The sequence below is a fragment of the Phaethon lepturus genome, unplaced genomic scaffold (assembly GCF_000687285.1).
Source record: "Phaethon lepturus isolate BGI_N335 unplaced genomic scaffold, ASM68728v1 scaffold55855, whole genome shotgun sequence".
NCBI classification, from domain to species: domain Eukaryota; kingdom Metazoa; phylum Chordata; class Aves; order Phaethontiformes; family Phaethontidae; genus Phaethon; species Phaethon lepturus.
In genome coordinates this window covers 1-12,339 of record NW_010542342.1, presented here as the reverse complement: position 1 = coordinate 12,339, position 12,339 = coordinate 1, and the positions used below count along the sequence as shown (strand labels likewise).

The 12,339-nt window shown below is 42.2% G+C and overlaps 1 protein-coding gene across 1 annotated transcript in view; it reads right to left on the bottom strand.

Annotated features, from left to right (window-relative positions):
* Window positions 1-2,443, bottom strand: part of LOC104621473 (kazal-type serine protease inhibitor domain-containing protein 1-like) — a 9,672-nt gene extending 7,229 nt beyond the window's left edge. Inside the window, exon 1 of the mRNA XM_010287979.1 lies at window positions 1,663-2,443. Coding sequence (XP_010286281.1) covers window positions 1,663-2,119 — 457 coding nt within the window. The 5' untranslated portion in view covers window positions 2,120-2,443. The remainder of the gene's footprint in view (window positions 1-1,662) is intronic.
* Between the last annotated feature and the right edge of the window lie 9,896 nt (window positions 2,444-12,339).

Here is a 12,339-nt window from a genome sequence, read left to right as displayed (position 1 = left end):
ATTCCTGCAGAGATGATCCAGCCTTTCTGGGGACCCAGGGAAGCAGTGGAAAAGTGCTGGGGGCGATGCCTACAATGCAGAGTAGCTGAGCTCATTCCTCCTGCTTGATGAGCAGTGTTGTGCGCCTCAGAGGTGACAGCAGGGCTTGGTGGATGACAACACCAGCAATTAAAAGTGATAGTACTTCCAAATTAAAGCTTTTGTACCTGGACAGTTCTCTTGAATTAATTAGAGCAGACCATTGCTTTAAGCCTATGTGCCTGAACAGCTACCTCTGCTGCAGAGTTAACATCAGTTGCTACTCAAGTGGCACTTCTAACTGAAATCTTCCTGAGGGGTTATGCCGCAAGAACTACTGCTATTTTAAACCCAAATAAGAACCTACCAGAGGGCTAACAGGCTTTCAGTCATACTGTGGACTGGTATATATTGGGTTTTCTGGATGTCTCTACAGACAAGTCTCATTTCCCAGCTTAATACGCAAATGGCAAATAAGGGATTCTCTAATGGATGTTTCTCTTGCAACTAGAGAAAGAGGAAAGAAGTCTGGTATTAGCTGTTCATCACTTTTCCTTATAAGTATTCAATATCCAGTGTTCATTCAATATAAAAGCACATCATACAGTCTAAATTGGAGGCAACGGACTGCTAGCAAGCAGTGGGTAAAATGTACCTGAGTTACTCTCATATATGGACCTTTGCCAGAGATGCAATTTTGGATTTGCAGAACTGTGACCCATTTATGACCCACAGACCTCTTCTAAGTTTGAGAAAATATTCATTAACTTTAAAAGAAAAAATTCTCATTCAGAAAACAAAAGCCTGTTCATTTTTTTCCTTTTCATTTTAGATACATGTGACTTAGTTGAAAAGTACCCGGGAGTAAAGACTTGTAATAATGTGAAGAATGAGAACAGCATATGAGCAGAAGGCAGGATTCCCCATACAACCCAGCTAAGAATCCTTCCACTAACAATCATTGCAGAGAACTGTTCATGCACTGTAATGTTTTTAGGGAGATTATTTCAGTTTGATTTTGTTTTAACTTTGGATTTCCATTTCATGGGTTACCTAGATTTTGTGATGATTCTGAAATTTTATTATTTTGGACTTTTTTGTAAGAAGAACAGACCCATTAATCAAGCTCTATCTTCTTCTATTACCACTACTTCATTGATTATCATATATACACACAGGTATCCACACATATATACACATGCACACACAAATATATGTGTGTGTATATATATGAAAGATCTGCCTTGCTATCACCACTTTAGTATCAAGTCATTCTTCATAGAATAATAATTTGTCCAGTCCTCCCAGACTATCCTGTCTTTTTACCTATGCCCAACTACACATAAAATTTTTGTAGAAAGTAGCTCATACTCTGCTTATTCAGAGCAGAGCTAGTCTGTAGATCTATGGCTTATTAGTCACCATGTGATTTAAATCCACTAGTCTAATACAGAGGCTTGTAACATACAACATTAAGTACCAGCTGCTAAACCACGTTTAACACAAAGTAGTATTATAAGAAAATGATGATAATTATAAAAAAATGCAGTATTAGTTCAATAAAGTTAGACTAGAGCATCTAGTAACATTTAAAAACAAGAATTAGATCTTTTTTCAGTTTGAGGGTGCCTTTGTACATATTACCTGATTCACACGGTCCTTTATATTTCATGCTGATATTTCTTTTCGTAGCGTAAGCCTTGTTGAATTGACAGATGTTCTCGTATGTTTTCCCTTCAGGTCCGCAGATGCTTTCCTGAGACTTGCACACACACTGGGGTTCAGGGACTTCCCCAAACCTTGCTTCATCAGCATCCAACCTGCACTCAAGGTTGTCCCCACATTGCCCGTAAAAATGATTGCCCTGGTCCAAGTCGCAGATCTGACCTTCCACATTTCCACATTCAGGACAGCAGCGGCAGCGGTCCAATACAGTCCCAGCTGGACAGTCTTTAGGCTCAGAGCAAAGTGCCAAATCGCATTTTCCACAGCTATCTCCTTCCCTTAACAGCCTCCACCAACCTCGGTGGTACAAGGCAGGGAAACTCTGAGAAACCTGCACCAGTACTACCAGCACTGCTGTGACCATCGAGTGCTTCATCTTGAGAATGTAATGAACAAGCAGAAAAGGTCCTTGGAGTAAAGCCGGGGGAGGGGGGGAAGAAAAGAGTGAGCTAGTGAGAGAAAAACATTACAATCCTTTTTTTGTTTTAGCATATAAATTCTGCTGCAAACACAAGCTTTAAGAAGAAATTAGCATCAGATTCCTAATCTGGAATTGATAATAAAAGTGCATACAAACCCACCAGCTTTTCTCTAATACAGTTTGGAATGCGAGTATTGCTTGCACAGAAACCAAACTGCCCCTTCCGACAGCTGAGTTGAAGCTCTCTGAAAAGCTGTTTGCTCACTGTCTCCTTGAGCCAAATTTGCAAAGCGTTGCTCTACTGAAACAACATTATAGTGCAGCTATTGTGGAAAGGGGAACAGAGTAAATTAGTGTAAAATGAAGAAATTATCTGGCATGAGCTTTTTTTTTTTCCCCTCATCAGTTGAAATAGATGGTCACAGAAAGATGAATGTGGGTACAAAGTGGTACCCAAGATAGCAGTGCCCTAGAGCTGTGCCAGTGCTCTAGAGACTGGAGCAAGGTTTAACACCAAATTTCAGCCATTAATGATCACATCTAGGTGGTTCTGAATTAATTTATTTACGGGTTCTCTGCAAGCAAGGGACAATCTAAGACAGCTAAAATTTACTTTAAACTCTTGGATTTAAGATGAGAGGTGCCTAGAAGAAGAACCCATTATTCTCTCTACATCTAGCTTCTTTTCAGTGTTCATGGGTATCTGTGGTTTGCAACTCAAAATAATGCAGTCCATGTTTGGCTTTAAGAACAAAGTTCTTAGGTTCTAAAGCTCTAAACAAAAGGTTTAGAACATCAACAAACATGACCAAGCTGCCACAGCATCTTTAGACACACCAGAAGGAGCTTTTGCTGAAGTATTAGATGCATCACTTGTCTTTTCATAGCTTTTTCTGTCTTCATTTCTTAAGATGCACTTGCACTGTGAGTTAGGAAGGAGGATGAAAGAGGCAACTCTGATTTCTTTTCCCACTTTTTCTGTGCATAAATTTCTGCCCGTTCAGGGAGATGGGTTTGCAGGGTCATTTCTCACCAGGTGTAACACTTTTCTTTGTACATCTCAGGATTTAGGCATGCTCCTTATCATCCTGCCTCATACCAGAAAACTCTCCCTTGCAGTGCTGAGGAGATTTCTTGCCTATAGATGATAGGCTGCTGTTACCACTGTTCACCTGCAGCTCAGCAGAGATGCATCTTACTGTCTGTTGGAGGTAATTGTGAAGCATAATGGACTTACAGCCCCTGCCAGTATGGCTCGATAGCACGGGTCAAGGATCACCACTCCCTACAAACGAAATATCTTTGTCTGTTTGTTAACTTCAAATATCTCTATGTGCATCACATTTTCAAGACATACATATAAGACATTGTTAACAAGATGAAATAAAAGAGAAATCATGCTTGTGCTGACTTGTCCTGAAATCACCCACAAGCGGCTTTTCCTACTCTTTTTGTATTCATGAGCTCACATAAGCTCAGCAAAGGGTGCATGTTGTTGTACCAGCCTTATATTCTCTGGTCATATCCACAAAGGCAAATCTCTTGGGGGCACATGTTTACTTTCCATCCCAAACATCTCCATGGCTTTTCCCAAGTTCAGCTTCTTACCTTCTGCAAAGTAAGAGATTACCTCTTACTTTGAGAGAAGCATCAGGCTGGTTAAAAAATCACTTCCTTCATCTAAGCTGCATGTAATGCAGTTTTGCTCTGGCCTACTTGGTGAAGCACTTCTTAAAGCCAGGCTGGAGAGACCTATGGGGCACTGCTTACTTCTGTGTGATGGCTGGGCTAATTCATATTATGTAATGCATGTTTTTGCTTTGAATGCAGAATCAGACTGTAAAGGAGTAAATTATGTGTGTAATTGATGCTTTTGACATTGAGAGTCAGAAAAAAAAAGTAACCACTGAATTTAATGGGAAATTGATTTCTTGTCCCACCTTCTTACTCTGTTTAATGTGTTTTATTTCACACTTCCTCATCAAATTCTAATTGGACATTTAGTTTTGCATTATAGGGTCTACTCATCACTGTCTATTTTATTATTTGTGCCTACAGCTGTAGGGGATGAGTATCTAGAGGACAAGGATTTACTAGGCTCATATAAAGTAAAAAAAGATGTTTATGGTGGTGAAACCGTATATGCAAAGTGGACCCAAAGCAGGGAGGGGCTGCAGGCCAGCACTGCCCCTGTTAATGTTGAGCTTCGCCTGTCGTCTTCCAGGAGACATGTGATTTGAGGGCTGTAAAACAGAGGTATACAAGGAACTACCTCCTGCATCCTGGCACTGAGGAAACCCATCATAAATATCCTAGAAAGCATTTTTGGCATTGATCTGTATAATATAATTTGAATTCTTGGTGGGTTCAGCCTCTACACTAAGCACTGGGTTTGCCTGTGGTCTGGTTTGAACAGCTGCCACTTGGCAGGTGATCTACAGCTGAAGGTTATTTGGCCACCTATTCCTGAGCTCACCTGGAACAAACTGGGGTGGGGAGAGGTTAAAGCACTGTGGTGTGACATGGAGAAATGGCATGACAGCTGTCTAAAATGACTTTCATTAGCAAGCGAGCTATGGCAAGCTGAGAAGCTGTAACTCCAGAGCACGGGGGAGCAAGGAAAGGGAGCAGGATGTGCAGCTGGGTTTGAAGTGGCACATCTAAAGACATAGTCCCATCTGGTTCAGGAATAAATATGCATTATTTCAAGCTTGCTTTGGTGGGTTTGGCAGAAAAAGGTGCTGATTTTCATCACAAACCTTGAATTATCTTAACCCTAAATATCTCCCAGAACAAAACACAAGCAGCAGTGGATTAATGTCACTGGTGGAGCTGCAAGACAGGAACCAAATTGCACTATCTGCTTTTCAGGCACCATCCCCCAAATGCTGCCTGGATTGCCAACAGGCAGTGCAGAGGAGGCCTCCACGACCCCTCCAACGAGGGGAGGAGATAAGCAGCTGCAGTGCATGAGGGTAGCTTTCTACCATCAGCTGTGAAGTAACATTTTAGGGAATAATTTCTGTTAACAGACAGGTTGAACAGCATTAGTGTACCCTCAGTCTCAGCAAGCAGGGTAGTGCTGGCCATGCAATAACTTCCCTGGCTTTTTCTGGGTATTTCCATGTGGCGTGATCAGCGCAAGGAGTTCTGCTACCATCTCGTGGAAGGGATAGTGTGCAAGTTGGATAATGGACAGTGAGGAGCATGGTGAAGCAGCCCAGTACTTCCTGTACCTTCAGACAGGATCTTCTACCAGGATGTGGGCAATGTCTTGCAGAATAATTCCTGTAAGTGAATTGTTAAGGAAATTGTATTCCTATTCATTTCCTGCCTTCTTCTTAGGGCCTGGTGTTATGCTAAGCTGCTGACTTGTATTGCATTATTCTACTTTGCATGGTAATAGATAAGGTACATGGCTGATGCAATTTGAAATTCTATTGCTGGTGATTCCTGAGGTACTGCTCTTTCAGAAAAACCTGGTTCAGCTCTTTATTCTGTTTTTATTTGTGTCACTGTGAGTTTACTTAAGTGAAGGTTTCTGAATCTAGCTCCTGCCAGACTTGCAGATCTTGTTCTTACACAGACATGTATAGGAGCTCTGTGAGGAATAATGGCAAAACACAAAGAATTTTGAAGTATCCCTTCTACCTTCTCTGTCCTGAAATGGTCCCTTTCCTTGAACAGGGGAAGTCAAGTTCAGAAAATATAGCGCTCTGTCTCTTAGGTTGTATTAAGTACATGATCTTGAGGCTCCTTTAGAGAGAGTAAATCTTGGCTGACTCAACATGTTTCCATCTACGAAACTTTATACTTGTATTATGTGCACAAAAGAAGCATTAAGGAAAATAAATGTTAAGTGTTGTATTGGGTAATAGCAGACTACAGGTGGCTGTGCCTATTGGGTATATGCATTACCTGATACTACCAGTCTCCTAGGATAATTCTGCCCTCCCAGTATCCAGAATTGAGCTTCAATTGAGGTGCTCAGCTCACCTGAAAACAGTATTTGGTTTTGTAGAAGTAAGTGTCAAATAGTGGAGATTAATGACAGATGAGGCAAAAACGGTTGGATGCCACTTGCGGGTTCCTGACAGACCTGCTGACCGGCCGTGATACAGGCAGTTCTGGGATCTCCAAACATTTCATTTTGTAGTGCCAATCCTATTTGCTGACACATTGCTTTCATGAATCTCACCATTAGTGCTGTAAGCACATGAAGTATAAGTTAATTCTACTGTAACATGATTATTAAATCCGTTAATCAAGGGCAGGAGATCCGTAATTAACTTATTCTCCAGCATCAAGTAAATGATTCTGCTGTGAGCTTTAAAAAAGCAATTGTTTACTAATATGCAAAATACAGTGGGGCTATTACACTATAAGGCTGTGTAATTAGACAATTAAATTATAAATTTTGCATATTTTAATAACATGTATTTTAATTATTTTCTTTGTAAAGTTAAAATGGAGGATCATTATTTTTTGATTTTTCTTTTTTTTTTAGCTTTTACATCTAATTTACCAAAAAAAGGTTGGGGAGGGGGGAGGGACGGGGGACACACGACATGGGAGGGGAGGTTGCTCTGTTTCCTGCCTGAAAGTTGACTGTTTTCACGTAAGGCTTTGGCTAGGCTTTTGGTGACTCACCAAATGCTTGGGGTTGATTTAATATAGGCTTACTGATTCCTTTTCACACAAACAAGTCTGGAAATCCCTTTTCACAAGCTAGTATTCCCTTCCAGGGGGCCAGATATTTCAAGGGTGCTTTTCAAGCCTGCTTCACTTTTCTGCTATCCTTTTAAGTAGCCCAAATTTCTGAAAGCTTTGTTGTTTTACCCAAAAACACGTGAGCCTCCTGTCCTGTGACAGGAAGGTGATACTGGAAACATTTAAGGAGTCAGCAGGAGATAATCAAGCATTTCTCTGAAGCCATTCTTTTAAGAGGTGAGAGTCATAATAGTGAAGAAACTTGCACAGAAAGTACCACAAGGACATTTCCCCCATGTGTCCTGCCCACGTTTCCAGCCCAGCAAATCTTAGTTGCCCATCTTAACCTTTCTCTATACACTTTAATCACAAGCGCAATATAGAAGCAATAGCCAGCATAATTCTCCTCCCTACTGAGGGAGGGGGGCAGGAGGGTTTGTCCACCTTCTGCCTTAATTTTAGAGAGAGCTAATGGAAAACCATCCCTCTGTTTTGTGCAGACCACAGTATTTTCAGGTGTCATGTTTTACTGCAGCAGATGCCACAGTTTAACGTTAAACAATTTGTGTGTCAAAGGCAGTTGCTGTCTGCATCAATAGTGACACAGTAGCACTATCAGGTACAGCAGGGCTTCAGAGACACTGCAGCTTGAGGAAAATGTATCAAATCTCACCACATAAAAATGGACAAAAAATGAAGAGCACAAGAAAGCGTATGTCACACAGCAAGCAGGAAGGGATGGGAGATATAGGTAAGGCCCTGTGGTCCCCAGCCTGTCCCAGGGTTGTGGGTGGCACCCACTTACCTGTGTCACCAAGGGATAGATGAGATGAGTGTGAGAGCGGCTAGCAATGTCCGTGTGTGCTCCTTGCTGTTCTCAACCCCTCCTGGGTGCAACTTTCAGCAATATGTTTGAAGACTGGCCTGGTCCTTATTGTAGACCTGCAACAAACATGCTCTAAGCATTTGGAGAGGGGCTGGAATTAAAAAAAAAACAAAACCAACATTGTTCTGGCTCCACCAATGTTTTGAGGTGCTTCCACCTAACAAAGACTGAAAAGTAATGCTAGCTCTGGCCAGTGACTGCTGAGAGCCAGAGGTGTGTGTGTATCTGTCCATCCATTTCCCACCAGAGAGACGGTGAGAGGAGGCAGTCAAAAGTAGGCTTAAGCGTGAAGATGACAGTGGAGGTGCTACTAGTTGCCTGTACCAGCAAAGCTCTTAAAAAGAGCAAAACACAGTGTTTTCCTCGGAAAGCCTAATAGAGAGAGGGAAAATCTCTGAAACTTGCAGACAATGAATATGGAGTCATTTTTCTTGGCAGCCTTAATGTTGATGGATAGGACAGTTCGCCTTGTTCAGTTTATATAAGAGCAGCTGATATAAAATGACTTCATAGCTGGATATTTATGAGAAGTTTCATTTCAGATAATATAGTTTTTGCCTCTGGCAGTGCTGTGGTTTAGTCCTGTTATTACTGGGAACTAAATCTTTAGGATATTCTAACTATAACTGCAGGGCCTGTTTGATCTGCCCAGCAAAGTTAATATTTTCCAAAGCAGTGGAAACTTTATAATGGAAAGTCTCATTAGCAAAAACTACCTGTCCCTAAAAGCAGCCAGGAAATCAGGCACAGAGAGGAAACTTGGGGGATTTTCCTTCAGCTTCATCTGCTTTCTTTCACTCAGCAATGCTGAAGAAAGTAGTGTTTTCTATTACAGCAAAAGCACAGATAGACTGTAATGACTCCTCTAGAAAAGCAACCAGAAACCAATTTCTGATATAAAGCAAAATTCTTGTCTCTTGCAGCAGTTTGTCTCTGCTGCATGTGGATCTTGCATAAAATACTGTTACCTCTTGAGGGAAATAGGATTCACCCCTGATGCCAGACCCTTCACCCAAGCCAGCATTGCACCAAGATCTACGCAGGAGAAGGGCTGAGGAAGAGGTACTAGTACCCCCGCTGAAACTTCCAAGGTTGTTTTTTAAAGTGTGAGACTTTCCTCTTTTGTGCCAGAGCATTGCTATAAATGGGATATTCTCAAATGATTCACTTGCCCCTTTGGAGAGTGCAGAGCTAAGGGCTGCAGTCAGTGAGGCTCACAGCCCGCATGGTGTTGGTAGGGCCTCTGCAAATCCTGCAACAGTCTGGAAAGGCAGAGTAGGTTCTCCTGAAGCTGCCAGCTTAGCTGAACCCTCCCTTTCCGCAGGCTAAACCATAAATCAGACTCCAACCCTTCTTACCATATCACCTTCGAAGACATAATTAGCTCTGACCGTTGTTACAAAGGGAAGTAAGTCTGCAGCAGACATAGGTTCAGGCTGTGAGCTCTGGCAGTACAGCTTCCAAATAATTTGTGCAAAAAGCTTATTGCCTGGAAAATGGTGGTCGGATCAAAATGACTCGGCAAAGCAGCTGGTTAAGAGAGCTGGAATCTGCCTCCCACAACTGTGCTTCAGTGGGAATTGTTCTGGAATGTAACACTTCTGACAAACACTTATGTTCACCTGTGACCAGAGAGCTTGAAGAGAGGTGCACTGTGCTGTCCAGCGGATGAGCAGGTTGTGTGTGTGGAGGGGAGGCTTTGCTGCCTTAGTCTGGGATGGCTTGGGCACCCATGAGTTAAGCAGCAGTAGGAGGTGGAAGTTGTGTGAGAGGACAGGAGGAAGCTTCAGAGCGAAAAAGGACAGAAAGCAAGGCTTGAGACAAGCTCAGAGGGGCAGTGCTTACCACTGAAAGAAGGGCTGAGTGCATAGGCAGTTCCTGCTGTTCTCGGGACTTTGTGTTGTCTACAGCCAAACAGGACAGCATCAAAGAATCCTGCACATCAGCAGGATTTTGAGCTCATGCCTCTGGTCAGGAGGAGTAATCTCCAGACAAGATCATTCACCTAAATATTTGTATGTTAAAAAACAAACAAAATCAATGGTGGATCTCTATCACAAATGCTGAATGCCATGCTGTGCCTCTGGGAAGGCAAAGCTTGTCAAGGGTTGTTTGCTGCTACTATCTTTTGTTAATGCTTAGGCTCTTGGGGTCAGGATGGCACAGGGCTCTGGGTTGGATTTGCCGATTTCTAGAAGCCTAGGGCTAGTCCTGGCCCCTTTACCATTCTGCTGTTTCTGAGGGCCACAGGAATGTGGGTAGTTCCTAACAAGAGGCATGGAGGCTGAAAAGAGCATTAAGTGAGGGAGTATGAATGAAAACTATGCATGAGCATGAGTGAAGAAGTAAAGGCCCGAGTCCATTTAAATCAAGAGCCAGACAGCCATTAACTTAAATGGGCTCAGGGTTTCGCCCTGTACTGTTAGCTTAGCCAGCTTCCTGTTTGAGTTGGCAGGGTAAATGTCTTTGTCCCTGTCCAGCAGGGCGTACTTTGGATTGTTTTTCTGTCCAGGCTGATGGAACACTCTTAGAAGTTTCAGTCTATTTCAGCCGCAGTGTGGCTAGAGATACCAAACACAAACATCTTGCATGCACTGAAAGTCACAATGTTTTTTGCATTACATGCTGACCTACTTGTCCTGAAGTAGATGTCTGAAGGCACAAGCTGTCTTGAAGAGCTGGTCTGGTCTTGTATTTATCATTACATTTTGTGACAACTGACACGAATCTAAATCTGCACTAAAGAGGCTTTCTATTGACTACCTCAGCTTATAGAAAATACCAGTTAAATGGTATCCATTGATGCTGCAGGAGTGGATTGCTCTTATTATACCAGCAGAGTGAAAAGGATACTGCTGTCTTGCTGCTCTCCTGTACCACAGCACATTGCAAAGGTAGACCCAGTGGTGTTTGTGCTGTAGAGCTGGGGTTGTCGACTGCAGGGAAGGGAAATGGCAGGACATTTCTGGGGAAATCTGAACTGATAGTATAAAGCCAAAACTTACTGTCTTCTTGCAGGGAGATGGAAATAATCTCTATATTTAAAACAAGGCACTGCAGGTGGGCATATGTCTCAAACTGGATAAACTTAAAATTCTGGACTGGTGGGAGGACCTGGTCCTACAGCAGTGATGAGAGCTGCCTGCATGGTCTGACCCTGCCTGTGGAGCTTTAATTCAGTGTTCTCTGAGGTTGGAGGATTTGTTTTCTAGGGTTCTCAATCAAATAAAAACATAACAGAGTACCAAATCAATAAAAATCTACATGTTTTGTAACTTAGTGGAACTAAAAAAACCCATTGAAACAAATACAGGCCATTTCCATTTGAATCTCTCCTCTGGTAGACGTTTGGGTAAATGGAGGGACCCTGCAGCATGACTGAAAATAAAACCCCTGCAACATACTTGAAAAACCAAAACCAGATGACTTCTGGGTTCACAGGCTTCCAGAGGGGCAAGCTCTCAGGTCATGCCTCCAGATGATTCAGTGCTGTGCAGATGCAGCTGCCCAGTGGACCCAGCTGAAGGCCTGTCCCTATAAAGACTAGAGTCAGGCCTCATTGTGCTGGTACACCCTGAACCTGAAAATCTTTTCTGTTTTCAAAACTGTGCCAATATAGAGACGTCTCTGCTTAGGATCCGGGATCTCCCTGTAGAGTACACTGACATAATACAAAAGCCTTTCTTTTTGGAGGAGGAAAAAAACAACTCTGTTTCTAGAACTAAATTTGCTTCCTCTTCTCAGTTCACAATTCATAACTTTTCTGTTAATTTATCTTACTAGCAGGGTTGATCACTGAAATGTTAGCTCCCGAAATACGGATTTCTTGTTCGCAGTCATAAGTACATGCACTAATCTGCTCAAGAAAGTAAGACATAACACAGATTTTTGTGCCCAACCAAAGCAGCTTGCTGTTCAATATTGAATTCTCCCAGTGAATTGCTAAGTGAGTAAAACACAATTAAAAAGAGTTTCAAACCACAGGAACTTTGAGGAAAGCTGCAGTCTGAGACAGATCTCAAAAGGGTAAGGAGAAAGAAAGAAAATGCATCAAAATATTCGTTACAGACTTAACCCTCAACTTGGATTAACAAGAAGCCTGTTGTCTGATCCCAAGTGTAAGAACAGGCTGTAATTTAAAACAGCTTTTATTCATTAATGAATAGAAAAGCTATTTGGGTGAGAATTTGGGGGAAAAACTATGCCAATTACCAGCACTAAAGAGACTTTCCTTGTAAAGACATGGCTTGCTGGCTGGCTGTGTGTTGTGATGCTAAATACAGTAAGCAAATGAGACTGGTTTCTGCTACCAATACAATCAGTAGGTTTAAAATGGAATTAACCTTTTAAAAATGCAAAGTATTCCTTACAGCAGATGGTAATGTTTGCATATACAAATACCTCTTGGAAATCATAATGTAAACCACATGCTCTGAAACAATAGGATTCCTGAGCTGAACCCTTCATCCTCCTGAAAATGAAAAATAACACTCTTCAAGCCCAGACTGGTGGCTGCTGTAGCAGGAGCTGGTCCTGCTTATGCTGGGGTAAAGCGGGCACAAGAAGAGTTAGGGGAAAA